This window comes from Callorhinus ursinus, unplaced genomic scaffold, assembly GCF_003265705.2.
Source record: "Callorhinus ursinus isolate GAN/ISIS: 27379988/994484 unplaced genomic scaffold, GSC_fseal_2.0 scaffold83, whole genome shotgun sequence".
In the NCBI taxonomy this organism is placed as follows: domain Eukaryota; kingdom Metazoa; phylum Chordata; class Mammalia; order Carnivora; family Otariidae; genus Callorhinus; species Callorhinus ursinus.
This window is the reverse complement of record NW_027397145.1, coordinates 3,569,566-3,586,670: the sequence shown is the minus strand read 5'-3', so window position 1 is coordinate 3,586,670 and position 17,105 is coordinate 3,569,566. Positions and strand designations below refer to the sequence as shown.

Genomic DNA, 17,105 nt, shown 5'->3' with positions numbered 1-17,105 from the left:
GGAGTGATCAGGCAGGAGACTAGAACAAAGCCAGACACTGGAAATTCAGGGTATATTTTAGAATGTTAGAAGAAACTGGTTCCCAAAATTTTAAAGAGAAAAAAACATATATACCAAAAATAGGGGTAACTACAGTGAAGGGATAGAATATGACTGTAAAAATGAAAATTGAAAAAGATTTTTTAAAAAAGGGATAAGATGTTGAAAAGAAAAATTCACAAAAAATAGAAAAAGAAAAAAATACAGAAAATTTTAAAAATTAGCTTTGAAAGACTAAAGAATCATGGGGAAAAAAGCCATGAATTCTATGTGCAGTATTCCCCTAGCGCTGGAGTTCTGCTGTCCTCATTTATCGGTAAACTTGGTCTTGGCTGGTTGTGCTTGCTGATCTTCTGGGCGAGGGGCCTGTTGTACTTATTCTCAAATGTCTTTGCTGGAGGTGGAATTGCCCTCCCCTTGCTGGTCCGGGCTAAATAATCTGCTCGGGTTTGCTTCCCGGAGCTTTTGTTCCCTGCAAGCCTTCCCTATGGCTTTGGAGGACCACAGTGAAATGGTGACCTCCTAATCTCTGCCCCGGCGGAGCCGAGAACTCGGGGCCCCACTCCTCAGTGTGACCCCAGGGAAAAGCAGTCAGTCACTCTTGTCTCCCTGGTCTCCGGCCGCTCTCCGTGCTCACCCGGCCTGCAACCGTGCGTTTCTGTCTCTGGCAACCAACTTGGTGTGGAGTCCCCAAACCCAGCAGCTCCCTGTGGTGCGCTCCCGTGCCACTCCTCCCAGGGAGGAAGGGGAGTCTCCCCGGATCTGCTGCTTGTTCGGTCCCTGCTGGAGGAGCAGTGGCCCGACTGTGCTGCGGATCATGGTGTATGGCAACCTCGAGCTGAGAGCCCGCGCCTTGGCTCCGTCTCTGCAGCCGGCTTCCCTGCTCCGATCCCTGGGAGCTCTGCCGCACTCAGGCACCCCCGGTCTTTCTGTGACCCCGAGGGTCCTGAGACCACACTGTCCCGCGAGGGTCCCACCCCCTGCTTAGCCACTGGAGCATACCCCCCAGCGGAGCCGACTTCTAAAAGTTCCGATTTTGTGCTCTGCAGCTCTATCACTTGGCAGAAGCGGCCGACGGAGGCCCCCTCCCCCGCCGTCTATCTTCCCGAATATCGCCTCGGATTCACTTCTCTGCACGTCCTACCTTCCAGAAAGTGGTCACTTTTCTATTCAGAGTTGCTGCTATGTTTTTCTTCGAAACCCTTTTGAGTTCGTAGGTGTTCAGAATGAATTCCTCGGACCAGACGAAATTTAGGTCTCCTACTCTTCTGCCATCTTGCTCCTCTGGATTATATGGTAATTCTATTTTAAATTTTCTGATGAACCTCCATACCTCTTTTCATAGTGGCTGTACCAGTTTGCATTCCCTTCAACAGCACACAAGGCTTCCCTTTTCTCTGTGACATAACCAGCATTTGTTGTCTATTGTTGCTTTGATGATAGGCACTGTAACAGGTGTGGGGTGGTATCTCATTGTGTTTTTGATTTGCATTTCCCTAATGATTAATGATGTAGAGCATCTTTTGCTGTACCTATTGGCCATCTGTATGTTTTCTTTAGACTAATGTCCATTCTAGGGTGCTTGGGTGGCTCAGTTGGTTAAGCATCTGACTCATGATTTCTGCTCAGGTTATGATCTCAAGGGTGGTGAGATCAAGTCTGCATCAGGCTTTGTGCTAAGTAGAGAGTCTGCTTGAAGTTTCTCTCCCTCTGCCCCTCCTCCTACTCTCTCTTAAATCTTTAAAAAGTAATGTCTATTCAGATATTCTACCCATCTTTAAATCGATTTTTTTTTTTTTTGCTGTTCAAGTGTGTGTTCTTTATACATTTTGGATATTGATCCCTTATCAGATATATGGTTTGCAAATATTTTTTTCTCATTCTGTAGGTTTTCATTTTGATAATTTTGCTGTTCAACCAATCCAAAAAATCATTGCCAAGGCCCAGCTTTTTCCCTATGTTTTCTTTTAAGAGTTTTATGGTTTCCATTCTTACATTTAAGTCTTTAATCCATTTCAAATTTTTCTTATACCACTCATAAAAATTGAGATCTAGTTTCAATCTTTTATATATAAATATTCAGTTTTCCTAGCACCATTTATTTGAGGGACTATCTTTTCTCCAGTGAGTATGCTTGGCTCCCTCACCAAATCTTAGTTGACCTTATATACATGAATTTATTATGGGACTCTTGATTCTGTTTCCTTGATCTTTCTGTTTTTATGCCACCGTGCCATTTTGATGACTGCACCTTGATAATATAGCTTGAAATCAGGAAGTGTGATGTCTCCTACTTTGTTCTTCTTTCTCAGGATTGCTCTGGCTCTTTGAGGTCTTTGGTGGTTCTGTATGAATTTTAGGATTGTTCTTTCTACCGCTACCAATTTCCATTGGACTTTTGATAGGTATAGCAATTAATTTTTAGATTGCTTTGGGCACTACGGATATTAACTCTTCTGATCCATGAACATGGGATTCCTTTCAATTTATTTGTGTTGTCTTTGATTTATTTCATCAGTGTCATATAGTTTTCAGTGTATAGATCTTTCACTTCCTTGGTGAAAACATACCAGCTGCAAACAAAATCTTACTTCTTTCTTTCCAACTTGGATGCCTTTTGTTTCTCTTCTTGCCTGACTGTACTGGCTAGGACTTCTAGTACTATGCTGAATAGGAGTATTAAGAGTGGGTACCTTTGTCTTAGGTTGAAAGCTTTTCCTTTAAGATCAAGACTTTCACCATTGAGTATGATGTTGGTTGTTGTATGTGGCATTTACTTTATGTTGAGGTTTGTTCCTTTTATACCTAATTTGTGTTGAGTTTTTTAAAATCATAAATGGATGTTGAATTTTGTCAAATGTATTTTCTGCGTCTATTCAGATACCACATTCTATTAATGTGATGTATTCTGAATCATCCTTGCATCTCAGGGTTAAATCCCATTTGATCATGGTAAATGATCCTTTTAATGTACTCCTGGAATTTGGTTTATACCTGGAAACATACATCTTAGAAAAGCAAATATGTGGGCCCCACCCCAGATCTGCTGAATCAGAAACTTTGAGAGAAGGGCCTAGCAAACTGTGTTTTAATAAACCCTCCAAGTGATTCTAATGCTGAAATTTGAAAACCGCAAGTTTATAGCAGTGTCCTATATCTGAAGTTACAATTCATAACAGCATTTGAGCTTTTCCTACTGCCAAAGAGTTGCCTACCTCATGCTTTTCTACATTAGTCTTAATTGTTTCACTTTGTTTCCCTCTGATTTTGGTACACAAAACTTTCATTTACTTCTAAATGTTTTGTACTTTTTATTTCATTTTTGATATTCTCCCCCCTCCGTGTATGGGGTTCAGGTAAATAATCTAATTTTTGGCTTCTAATTGTGTTTTAGCAAGTGAATTTAATCTGTGATAGGTTTTGGGGGATTGTATAGTTTTCTTTTGTGGCATAATTCAAAGCAAATATTCCGTTGTCTTTGAAAAGACAATACATTCCATGTTTCTGTATAGGAATACATGTATATGAATGCTAATTATTCATGTTATGCATTTCTTCTGTCTACTTAAGTTTCAAGAGGTATATTATGTGTCCAATTACAATTGTAGGTATGACGATTCCTCCCTGTAATTCTCTTTTGATATAAAGTTACAGGCATACCCTAATATGGTGAAAGAAAAAGGAACATTTCAGCAATATGCTATTCCTTCTTTGTTTACAGAATTCAAGACAAAATATTTGCTTTTGTCATCTTTTTATGAAAAGGAGTCTTTAGTATCTTTTAATTTCAACTTTTGGTGTAAAGGCCTCACCTCTAAAAGCAACAATTGGTCTCATATTTATTGTGATTACAGATACACATGCTCTTCTTTTTCCCCCTTTCCTGATTTTTGTCGAAATGATCAAGTTTTCTATAGTTTTAACAACGATATAGTCTAGTTCCAATATTCTTGTTATGCCTCTTTCTCTGGGGGAAATTCGATAATAAGGTTTCAAGTTAATCTAGGTTTTCTTTTCTTCCTGAAAAACTTCCCACCTTTTATTCTCACTGCTCCCAAAAGTCTGAAATTTTAATTCTTGCTTGCTATAGAACTTTTCTATAGAGGAAATTCTTTGGTGATATTTTAGTAAGTCTGGGGTTAGTAAACTTGACGTATGGCTTGAGAACACCTCTGTCCTCACACTTGAAAGCTCTGTATCTCAGTCTCATAATTGTGTGCTCATCTTCTATGGGAAAATACTCCTGTGACCAAAGGTCTTTGCTTGCCTCTCTTGCTTTCTACTCCCGAATTTTATTTCAAGTAATAGACTCCAGAAGGAAGGGTGTAGCATGGGAGGCCATGGTTTTGCTATTCTGAACTGGATTTAACCTCCGATCCTGCTGATTATGGCAACAACTCCTCGTCACCCTGCTCACCAGGCTATTCTCTCAGCTAACCATAGGAAATCATTCCTAAATGACAGGTACATCTGCTTGTGCCAGTGCACAGCGGGAGGACAGAAAAGAAAAAAAAACAGATGATTCCCATGATCAAAAGGCAGAGAGATTTGTGAACAGATTCTGATTCTCAATCAAGGTCTGCAAAGGAGAAGAACTACTAGAAAGGTGAGGAAATACGGATCCTGCCCCTTGAGCTGCAGTTGGAAAACAATAGCACTTGATTGACCACAAAAAAAATGCAGACTGGGCTTAGCCTCAGGTTGGTAAGAAGCAGGTGTTGCTCTAAATCTATAATGTAATAGAATTACCAATTTTCCTAAGTGGGCTGTAATTATAACTGATTGGAGGTTGTTTCTGCTTGCTTTATTTTTTAAATTCAAATGCCCCTGAAAACACGTTATTAGAAGATTTCCCCATGTGCAAGAAGGTCAATGATATTGTTATGAGTCAGCCAGAGTAATCTCCATACATGGGGAGATGTGATAAGGTAAGCTTTAAAACTAGGTGGGATTCAGGATAGGACACAGATAGGCACTTCATTCGGGTGAGGTAGGGAAAATGGGAGATGAGACATTTTATTTCAGACTACACACCTTACAAATGTCTTATTCATTATTAAATAATGAAGCACCCAGAAGAGAAGATATCCATAGCCAATGAAAATAAAATTTTAAAAATAGATTTATACTAACTCTATACCTGTGCACCTTAGGTACATCACTCAAATCCCAAATAATGTGGCGTGGGGAAATCAGAGAGGTGAGCACAAGCCCTTGCACTGGAAAGATCTTTAGAAGGAGGGAGCCAGCCAGTTTGCCTTCATACTGGAAAGATGCCTGTGTCTTTTTAGAACCTGGGTCCACAGAGGTCATTTCTGAGTTGAATAGGAGCATTATCAGAAGTGAAACATCTGAGGCAAGCCAATGAATAACTTTCAAAAGTAGAAGAAAGAGTATCTAGGTATGCTGAGGTGACCCAAAAAGCAGTGGAAGAGAACCTGCCAGAGTTCACAGACTGCCTGCTTTTGACAGTCTACAGCAAACTTGCCCATTTTCTGCCAGTAAATAGGTACATGTCTGAAACGGCAAGCTGCTTAGGCAAGGCACCTGCTTCTTACTGCTTAACAAGAATAATTCCGAATTACGGTATTGCAGCTGTCAGCGCTCTTTTTAAAAAGCAAGTAAAGCAACACAGACTCCTTCTTCGGCCAACAAATGAGCGTTAGCACTCTCCGCCATGGCTTAGTGTGACTGCCATGACGTCCCCGGAGCACCGGAGGTCACACGGCTGCCAGGGAGCACGTCCACAAGCCAGCATTGGTTACCTCTGCCTCAGCCACAGACTGGCATGGCCGGGAAAAAAACCACAGTTCTCATTCGGACCAAGAGAAATGTACACTGTCTAAACAGCCTTATGCTTTCCTCTGTGGATTATTATGGACATGAAACCTAGAAATGCATTTAAGCACACTCAAGTCTTTGAACCCTATCTTATAAATACAGAAGAGGGTACAGCCCGTCTTCCTCCTTGAATGGACAACTTGGTCTGTAAATTCCTGAATTATTCCCCAGATCAAGTAAGGGAGGGATTAGCGGTAGCGATGGGGCCGGGTCCCCGCCCATTCGTCCCAAGCTAAGGGAGGAGGCAGTGATTCTAAACCAGCTCCCCTCGCCTCAGATTATATCTGGCCAGCCGTCTGGGGATGAAGCGACACGTTTCTTTCAGGGAACACAAACCATTGCCGTGGCTCAATATTACAAGAGACATGGATGGTTTAATTAGTTGTTTAAATGAGTGACAAGAAATTGTACTTACCCAACAGGCTTTTCCCCTTGCTCAGCTTCTGAATCCTGTTCATTTCATTCTGGCAAGGGAGACCTAAAAATAATTTATGAAAGTCAGTTTCCAGATGCTGCGGGGCATAATCTCTAATGATTGGCTTCACTCGTGAAGCCAATTTCACAAGTGAAATGTACACAATGACACACCTGGGACTGGAATTACTCCATATGCTGCTGTTATACAGCAAAACAAATTCAGGCCATTAGTGTTACTAAAAAAAAAAAAAAAAAAACTTACACTGTGAGGTACTTAAATAGTATTTGGGGGCTACTGGCATTGTATACTAATTTTTCTGCCCACCCTCAATGGAAGCAAATGCTAGGTGCCAACTAGGTGATCTGGTAATAGACATTTTAATCAGCTGAGAACCAGGACCAAAGATTCCTAGTGGTTAAATGTTCTGAATGCCCACACGGGAGCAGCTAACCAGAGGGAAGGTGACAAATACTTCATGTACCCCAGGTCTTGCTGCAGGAGACAGAGAGGATTAGACCTTTGGGCTCACTACCCCAGGAAAGTACAACACATGCCTCAAGGGACAACTATGAAGCTATCTGAGATATGTAGAGAAGCAGTGAATGGAGAAAAGGGAAACCTTAACTCTCAGCTCTGCCACCTCACAGCTGAATGCTTGGGGCAAGTCTCTCTCTCAGCCTCCAAGTCCCCAGTTATAAAACACCTTTGTGGTGAAGGACTGATACAGTGGGAGCCACACAGCTAAGTAGGGCAGACAGGAGTGTGTGGTTCTCCTGTCTCCCGAGAACTTAGTCCATTCTGAGCTTAAAGCAAGATGGCCTCACCCGTCTTGAGTGTTACCATGAGTTGGCTGTGCACGTCCTGTGGCTGGGGGAGGCTCTGCTATGTGCTCAAGGGCCTTACACTACTTCTGTCCAAGCAACGTTGGGGCCTGTAGTAAATACCCAAGTACCTTTTTACATCTGTTACCCTGTACCCTGTCTTGCTGCTTGTTCCTTGAGAGAAGCTAACAAATTTTGTTCACTTCTGGGTTTAAGGTGCCTTCTGAGTATAGGAGAAAGACGCCAACTGAAAACAAGCAAGGAAAAGGGGAAACTAATTCCATCTTTGACAATTAAAGGTAGCATTTACTAGGACACACGTACCAGAAAATGTTCCAGAATTTACAACAACCCCACAAAGTAGGTACCATCATTCCTCCTTTGCAAATGGAAAGGGTCCTTTTTGTGTGAAACCATAGGCATTTGGAAGACTATTCCAAGACACCACAAGTCACCTGCATTCACACGTTCCTCAAAATGTCCCACGGTAATTGTAAAAATTCTACTTCTCTTTCAGCAAGGAAACATGAATCAGGCTGAGACCTACTAGAAGGTGCTGCAAGAAAAACAGTCAAGAGGGAGACCAAACGCCAGGTTAAGAATTCTAACAGAAAAAAATGTTGGCTGCTGAGCAGAGACAAGCGTTACCGAAGACTCCTCTAAGTAGTCAAGGATGCCTGTGAAAAAGACACTCTGTGAGACCAGAGATCAATGCAGAGAAGGACAAAGGAAGTTTGTTTCTGAAGCAGCAGAAGTCAGGTGTAACATCCATGGTACTGATACTCCCATGGGAAGACTAATCAAATGGAACCAGAGTGTTAATTCCACAGCTTAAAGATGCATGACATGTCCCCGGGAAAACGGTTACATACAAACCAAGACATGTCCAAGGAAATTCATGTCTTCCAAAGGGAAAAGAATTGGCATGGGTTCCCATTATTGTATAGTTAAACCGAGTGCTAGGAGCATCGTATTTAAAGATAGCAGTATAAGAAACTCCGGCTCTAAGACGTTTATACTTAGCATCTTTGGTTCTGTATTAAAAAAAGCAAACAGCAATATTTACAAATATTCAAGTGTTATTTCAAGGAATAGAATTCCAGTGAGAATTTTTGAAAAAAAGTTCTAAAACCCAAACGTAAAACTAAAGAAAAATAACATAATCCTACCACATGTAAAATTATAAAAATATGCTCTCAAAATTTTGGGGGGCCTAAGAGGCACTCAGAGCCTTAATTGCAGAATATCTACACATTTATCCTAGTAACAATACCACGTATGGAATACCTATGGTCTATAGCTAAACGAGTGCCTCAGAAAAAATTTTAGCCTTGAATACACACATTAATCAACAGGAAATAATGAAGAAATGTGGAGAGCACGCAGAATTCCCAGAACTGGTTCTGGGTCAGGGAGGGAGGTGGTGGGAACCCAACAAAATATAAAGACGCTTACTTAAGAAAAAGAGGGAAACGCGCAAAATAAGAAAGAACTACAACACAATGACTCTGTACTTGGCCCAACTTCTCCTACCTAGATGCCATCATGTGCCATTCGAGGGGGTTCTGGCCTCCCTCAGCCGTTGCTCAAAGGATGGCCCACCCAGGGAAGCCACATGGCGCGGTGACCACCTCTGTCCTTTAGTAAAGGCGGTAAGCCTCACCCTCGGGGTCCTGGCGTTCACGCCTCGGAGGGAGGCGTGAGCACTGAGGCTTTGCTTACGTAGGTTAAGCCTGAACCCTGGCTACAGTCACAGGAGATTATATGGACTCAAGCCCAAAGCCATCTTAATCCTCAGTACTGGATCACTCCAAGTATTTCTATTAAGATAAGAATATGGCTATTATTCAACACTAATTTGGAAGTACCAGCTGAGAGGATGGGAAAAGAGATGAGATATAAAAACAGAAAAAGAAAAACATGATTACTTCGCAGAGGATACAACTGCACACCTAAAAAATCAACGGAAACCAACCAGAATAATTATTACAAACAAAAGGAGAATTTAGTAAGGTGCCTGTGAACAAAATGAATCCTGAAACAACCACCAGCAAAGAAATATAGTGGGGAAAAAAAATCAATTTCGTTTACAAGGAGGATAAATACAAGGGAAGTATAGTATCTGTGGGAACAAAACTTAAAAAGGTAACTCTGTTGGTTAATAGATGCTGTTCTAGAATCAAAGGATTCAATGTTACATAGCTATCAATTCTCTCTAGATTAGTAAGACGTGTAACAATAAGCATAAGAATATCCAGGAAAATTCTGAAAGATCAGTGGCAGGAGAGGAGGCCCCCCCTAGATGTAGGAATAGGCAGATATAGATGAAGAAATTTTATATACAATAGAGGAAGCATTCAAATTAGAGGAAGATGGGTTAGTCAATAAACGACAGAAACGTAACTGAACAACCCTCTCCAGGGGTGGGGGTAGGGCCTGGGACCCCACCTGACCACACACGGAAAAAATCTAAAGTGATACAAGATTTCAACAGACAACCAACCAACCAAAAGGTACTGATGAAAACACAAACACAAGAGAATTGCTTTCGTATTTCATGGTACAAAATACCTTTCTAAGCTTAATGTAAGCCCTATGGCTTCTGAAAAACCATAAAAGATGGAGAAACTTTACATTACTAAATTGAAAAATTTCTTCCTAGCAAAAATGCACCAAGTCAAAGTTGGGGAAAAAAATATTTGCAGTACACGTGACCAGAACAGTACTAATATCCTCCACTTAGGGAAAATTCCTAAAAACACACCAAAAATGACACCACAGCGAACCAGGTATTCTTGGTAAGAGTAAAAATTAGTACAACCATTTTGGAAGGCAAATTGGAAATAATACTTACATTAAAAATGCACATGCCCTACAACCAGTGATTCTGCTTTTAGGAATGTATCTTGTAGTCCTACCAACAGATACATGTACTTGACACTGGATGCCCTTTTGCAATGCCTACATTTTCTGCTGTGTGTACGGTGACTCTGAGCACATGGAAGGCATAGAAACACACATAATTTTTTTAAAACTATAATATTCGTAGCCATCTTCTGTTCCTGGGTTCTCATAGCCATGCTCGGAGTAGATTATCCATGATCCCTGACTCCTGCTGAGCCAGCTTTGGGATGTGGGACTGGAATTCAGATACAAGCCACTCTCTGCTAGTCCAACTAGCTGTGAATCGCCACACTTGGGTGCACAAGCCCTGCAAGCTAAGACAGAAGAAGGAAACTCAGACCATGTGGCCCCTCCTGGAGACTCAGAGCTCCTGCCTCTGGATTCCCGAGAGGCTGCAGGCAACTCTCTTGTCTGACTTGCCATGACATGAGATGCTCCTGTATTCTTTCCACATACTCCCCCTCCTCAAATGTCGTCTGTTTCTTAAGTGAGCTGGAGTTTATAACCAAAATATTCTTGCCTAGGAGATTCAGCATAAACCCATATTTACCCCAGAGAAGCTGAGAAGAGGCTTTCTCTAAGGGGAACATGGAGAATTCATGTGACGAGGGGCATTACGGTATTTGTCCATTTGTACAGTACTTCTCACAGAAAGGATCTCACAGGGACGTTGGCAATGATGTAGCAAAGGTTTCTACACCCCTTTTACAGATGTAAAAGCTGAGGCACGAGATGGTTAAGGGATTTTCCCCAAGGAGGAGTGAGGTAATGGGCCCTTTCAATATGCTTTTGGATTTTCTAATATACAATGGTAAAAATAAAATAAATGAGAAGAAAAGAGCCTTTGCATCTGCCCTTCTGTCAGCTGACTGCTTTATTCTCTAGCTGTGTCCTTTGGCCTACCGACCTCCACCTGCCTCTCTAGTATGTGATACGCAGGCCTTTGGCACCCAGGGTGGCTGCCCTGAGTTGCAGGACCCCCCACCTTCCCCTGCCTCACCTCCAGGCTTCTGGAAGCAGTAGCACCATTCGTTGTTGGAGAGCTTGCCATCCTTGAAGGAGTCACAGGAGTTGAAGAGAGGCTTGATACAGGGCTCATACTTATCCAGGTAGATGGCATTGATCTCTGAGTGGTCAAGCAGGAGGTCATAGTTCATGTCCAACTTGTTGAACATCCAGCCCAGGGAGTCCTTGCAGATGGGCAGGATGCTGGTGTCAAATCCTGCAGAGAAAAGGGTGCATCTCAGTGGCCACCAAGCCTGGTCTGGCCCCACCCAAGACGAGGCCCAGGGCCCACATCCCTCCCTCTCCCCTCCTGAGGCATGTTCCCTCCAAGGGTCAGTCTCAGGGGCACCCTACTAGAAGATACTATTGTTGGAGGGGAGTTAAATAAAATAATTTAAAATGCTCTTAAACAGAAATCAGCGTTTGAGAAAAGTATGTCCCAAAGGGACAAACTCCCCAACACTAATTTATCTGGGATGTAAATACGAGTTTTCATTTACCAGACTTGCTTAAAACAGGGTATGCCCAAAAGGAAGAGTACAAACATGGTGAGTAAAAGGAAAAACTTGGGATTCTGCAAGCTACACTTTTATGTTTAGGGAAAAATACCCGAAACACCAAAAGAAACTATTGTAAAAAAAGATGGCAGTGAAATGAAACTATATAGCACAATCCAGAAGCACTGATTATGTCCCAAAGGACTGTTAAATCCAAGCTGTCTGAACCTTAATGGGAAAACAAGCCAGGTACCTGCCTCTGTTCCCCATTCTTCTTTTCTGCAGTCCCCTCAAGAGATACATGATATGGAATCCAAATTGACTCAGACAATAATTTCTTTCTTATTTCCCTGGGGGAGGAGGGGTAGTTTTCTTAAAGAATTATTTGTTTCCACAATGGAACTGTACGCACTAGAATAATAACACTTTGCTTAACACTCAGGATATTGAGTCTACTGTAGACAACCCCCAGAGAAGGCCTGCCCCAAATCTAAAATTGGTCTTTCTTTCAGAATCAAAAGCACTATGCAATTTCAAATTGTTCCATAAGTTGAATTTGTAGAAGTGGTTTTATTTTCCCAGGAAAATTACTGTAAAAGTTCATTTTTCTGTTATTTAAGGTAGTCCTCTAAGCACCTTATTTTTAATTATCTCACTGAATTCTTCTAAAGAGTCCTCTAAAATGCTCTATGCCTTCTACTTTACAGAAGGGGACAAAAAAAAAAAAAAAAAAAAACTCAAGGCTTAAGTGACTTGTTCAAGATCCTATAATTGTGGACCCAGGCTCCTAAGGCAGGTGGCCCAGCCCTGAGTCTACATTCTCAATCCCTTTTCTCCCGGGGCTGCCTGTGCCTCTCGTGATCCTCTTACTTTGAGGACATCCAGTTGGCTTAGGGACCATGCTTGAGGATAGGCAGTGCAAGCGGGGATACAGCAGCCACATCTGAGGCCCTGATGGGGTTGACTGCCCACTCCCTGCTCAGCGGGTTGCTGTGTGCATCACCAACCCCTGCTTGGAAGATGTGAGACACAGCAAAGGGCACCCACCCTTTTAAAAGCCTTGGTTTTCTACAAAAGGGTCTTTACTGTCCAGAAACCAGGGAAGTAAGTATAGCACCTCCACCTCTGAGCTCTTCCTGAACCCTCTGCTTCCCCTTACTGTCAGTTCATGTTCATCAGATGCTAAGCAACTTGAGGGCACAGAATGCATTGAGTAGCCTCTACCAGTGCAGGCAGGTAATAAGTGCTCAGTAAAAGCACGTGTTGAGAGAAGTTCTCTAGCTGCTGCAGAGTTTGGCCCTTCAAACATAAAAATCAGCTTTTAAATGTATTCCCATTGACACCTTATAACATGTCTTAGAAAACATCCCCCTTCTCAAGAGAGACTAGGAGACATAATAGGGCCTCTTCTTTGAAGGTCATGATTGTACCATCTCTACGATGGGGATGTCCTTAGGGGCTGCTGAGTAAAGCAAGATCATTTACGCTGACACGAAATGGCTCCACAGTTTTATATAGACTATTTTATGTAATAAGCATCAATTTTACAGGATATTAACATTTTAATACATGGCCAAGAGAAGCTTCCGGCTCACTGACCACCAAAGAAAAGTGCCAAGCTGGTTGGGCAGTAGTCTAAAGGTCAAGGCCCCACCTCCCCAACACCCATTTGGAAGGTTCTAGAGAAAAGGCAGCACCTGCATCCGGTATCTAGAGGTGGAGGAGGGGGAGAGAACAGCCCTTCTAGGTGGCCCCACGCATGTGGACTTGTAAGGTTCCATGGTTTCCTCTTCACGATGCCTGAACTGATAAAAACAACTCTCCCTCCTGTGGTCTTGTAGGCTAACCAAGCCTCGTTCCTTTATATTCCCTTCACTGCAATTGCTTCGGGACATCAAACCTAAAAGCCTCTTTGGGGACTCAATCTGCTTCTGGCCCAAAGGCAAGTCTTTTGCTAGCTCCCCAGCTGCCTGCAGAAGGAGTCTCATGGGACTGGAGGCTGCAAGGAGAAGCTCTCTGCATATCAATCTGCTCTTCCTTGAAGGGTTGTTCAGAAAGCCTGAGGGCTGGGCTGCTCCTAGAGGATCCCAGGGAAAAGTTCCTCTAGACCATCTGTGAATTAATTGTCCACAAACTCCCAAGGAAGCCTCCAGCAGGACTGGAAGAAGAACTATCTTCCTTCTTCTTGCCCACAGACTCACCCACCTGAAACCACTCTTTGGATACTTAGATCCTGAGAAGCAAACACTATCTTTCCCTTAAACTATAAGATCCAAACTAGTACAAGAATTGTCCCCTAGATCAATAATCTCTACCAGTCTCTATAGCTACAAGCCACAAAGAATAACCCAAAATTAAGGCGACTGTTCTTACTGTGGCCAAAGACCAGAGGGTGGTTAAGCTCTGGAACCTTAACAGTTGCAAAACTCCCTATGTTTCAACAACTGTGTTATTGGGTAGGACATTCTGAGCCACTGGGCCACAGCGTGGAGAAGCTTACCCCTAATCGCCTTTGAGTTCAATGACAGAGTCCATCAAGGTACACAAATGCTCACCCACTCTGAGTTTTCTCTAGCTTATGAAGAAGCTCTGAATACGGGCTCTGCTAATGCACTGATGGAGGGAAGGATACATTACTGAAGATATGTGGTACAGAGTTGCTTATGAAAGCTGAACATTAGGAATGACTTCAACGCTCCAAAACAGAGGCCTAATTACATAAATTCTATTACTTGAGATCCTATGTAGCTACTACAAATGCAATACTACTCAACAACATAGAAGGTCAAAGTATGTTGCTGAGTGCTAAAAGGTCATAAGACAGCCTGTGAAGTGTGTGTTGTATGTACATACAAAGACACATAGATTTTTTTTTTCCCTGTATGGCAAGGAAAAAAATGCAAGTAAATGCCACAACACGCTTACAGTTGTTAAAATGGTGAATTTTTAAATAGTTTTTGACTTTCCAAAGTCTCTATACTAGACATAGGATAGTTCTATGGCCAGACTTCAAAAAATTAAGTTGTTATATGGACGAGGGGGTGGGAATCAAGAAAATATTTTAAGTCGGCGTGTGCATTTAACATAGTGTTTCTTTGATTACCCCCAAAGGCTACTGTTAAATCAGCAGTGTCTAGTCACTACGGAAATGTGGTACATAAAATGAAATCAATTAGTGAGAATAAAGTGGTCTTACTGCCTGGAGCTGCGTCAGAGCTGGTGGGCTTGATGACCCTGTTGGCATCCTCGTGAAGGGCTCCAAACCAGTCTTTCAGCCGGGACGCAAGGTTCCTCAACTCCTTATCTGTGCAGGCTGCCGAAAAGCAAAGGAAACAAACAGTGTGAGTCCACGGACTTTCTCTTCTTCTTAGCTCTCTGCCCTCAATATGCAATGCCATCCACAAACCCATGCTCAAAACAAACTTCCCTTCCCAACTATGATGCAGTGCCTTATCCCCACTTGGAAAACAGCCCAAAGATGCTGCAATCGCAGGTAAGGAGCACGACAGAAAGCCTGGACCCCTGGGGTAAAGCAGCATTGCTCAGTACTGAATCTGGACTGCCTCTGAGCTGTTAAAACCAATGCCAACTCTCAGAGTCGTGCACCGGCCTCCAAAGACTAACAGATCCCTCTTGCTAACCCGATAGAACTTGCTACTGCAGTTGGCCAGAGATGACATTTTCCACTAAACTCATGCCAAGAGATTAACACTCAGGAAGAGCAAATGTCCTCAGTGAGAGGCTGCCTGGAACACCAAGAGATCCCAGTAACAACAGACTATCAATTTGGTTTTAGCCCAATGTCGGAATTTGCGCACATCGCCTATTCTGTTGGCCTTTTGGCAGAGAGACTTGACTTTCCCCTATAGACAGATGGATGCCACCTTCATCCAAGAGTCCTTTCTATTTGCACGCAGCCCATCTCTAACTATGAGGCTCATCTTTTAGGGTACACGGTAGGAACTGGGGCCAAGGAATACTCCTTCTGAGAACAAGAAGAAAACCTAAATGGGGTGGATGGGTAGGGGGGTGCACACTCTGTGAAGGTCTCCTAGGGTGCTGACGAAGGGCTTGAGGGGGAGAATCCCCAAAGGAGGAACAATGGTGTGGAAAAAGGAGCTGATTTAGCCTTGCTTCCAGATATCACCCTAATTCTGGGTACAGACAATCCTGATGAAGGGTCCAGGCAGTGGCCCACTTTTAACAGGCAGAAAAACTAGCCTTTAGCATCTGGAGGGTAAGAAATTGGAAACCCAAGGGGCCAAAATCCCAATAAGAAGGGACAAAGACACAAACCCACAACCGTTGCTTTTCCCAAATTCTAAAGCTACAGGAGACAGGCAGCATAGAAGTCAAGCAAAACACCATTATAATGCAGAGCCAAGTTCTAAATATCTAATGGAGCTGATGGGATGTAGATTAAGGCTGGACTCTACTGGTCTAGAGAGACTGCCAGCATCAGGCTCTTTACTGAAAGGCATGGGGGCAAGGATGAATGAGTAGACAGTCTTGCCAAAACTTCAGTCCAGCCTTTAATCAATGCACACTCTCACTGAACTGAAGGCATAAGCCCCCGTCTGCCTCCCAAAGAAGAGAATAGTATCATACAGATCTTCCCCCTCATTTTTACAACCCATGTCTGCTTTCTCTTTTAATTTTTTTTATTGTTATGTTAATCACCATATATTACATAATTTGTTTTGGTGTAGTGTTCCATGATTGTTTGTTCATAACACCCAGTGCTCCATGTAGAATGTGCCCTCTTTAATACCCATCACCAGGCTAACCCATCCCCCTCCCCTCCTCCCCTCTAGAAACCTCAGTTTGTTTTTCAGAGTCCATCATCTCTCCTGGTTCGTCTCCCCCTCTGACTTACTCCCCTTCATTCTTCCTCTCCTGCTATCTTCTTCTTTTTCTTTTTCTTAACATATGTTGCGTTATTTGTTTCAGAAGTACAGATCTGTGATTCAACAGTCTTACACAATTCACAGCGCTCACCGTAGCACATACCCTCCCCAATGTCTATCACCCAGCCACCCCATCCCTCCCATCCCCCACCACTCCAGCAACCCTTAGTTTGTTCCTGAGATTAAGAATTCCTCATATCAGTGAGGTCATATGATACATGTCTTTCTCTGATTGACTTATTTCACTCAGCATAACACCCTCCAGTTCCATCCACGTCCTTGCAAATGGCAAGATCTCATTCCTTTGATGGCTGCATAATATTCCATTGTGTATATATACCACCTCTTCTTTATCCATTCATCTGTCGATGGACATCTTGGCTCTTTCCATAGTTTGGCTATTGTGGACATTGCTGTTGTGGACATTGCTGCTATAAACATTGGGGTGCACGTACCCCTTTGGGTCCCTACATTTGTATCTTTGGGGTAAATACCCAGTAGTGCAATTGCTGGATCGAATGGTAGCTCTAATTTCAACTGTTTGAGGAACCTCCATACTGTTTTCCAGAGGGGTTGGACCAGTTTGCATTCCCACCAACAGTGTAGGAGGGTTCCCCTTTCTCCAGATCCCCGCCAACATCTGTCGTTCCCTGACTTGTTAATTTTAGCCATT

General features: G+C 42.8%; 1 protein-coding gene across 2 annotated transcripts in view; it reads right to left on the bottom strand.

Annotated features, from left to right (window-relative positions):
• SPOCK1 (SPARC (osteonectin), cwcv and kazal like domains proteoglycan 1) overlaps window positions 1-17,105 on the bottom strand; it is a 603,296-nt gene that overhangs the window by 12,131 nt on the left and 574,060 nt on the right. For both annotated transcript variants that reach the window (XM_073887823.1, XM_073887824.1), the window contains 3 exons: window positions 14,722-14,838; window positions 11,024-11,245; window positions 6,296-6,358 (listed from right to left, as the gene is read on the bottom strand). In XM_073887823.1, coding sequence (XP_073743924.1) covers window positions 6,296-6,358; window positions 11,024-11,245; window positions 14,722-14,838 — 402 coding nt within the window. The remainder of the gene's footprint in view (window positions 1-6,295; window positions 6,359-11,023; window positions 11,246-14,721; window positions 14,839-17,105) is intronic.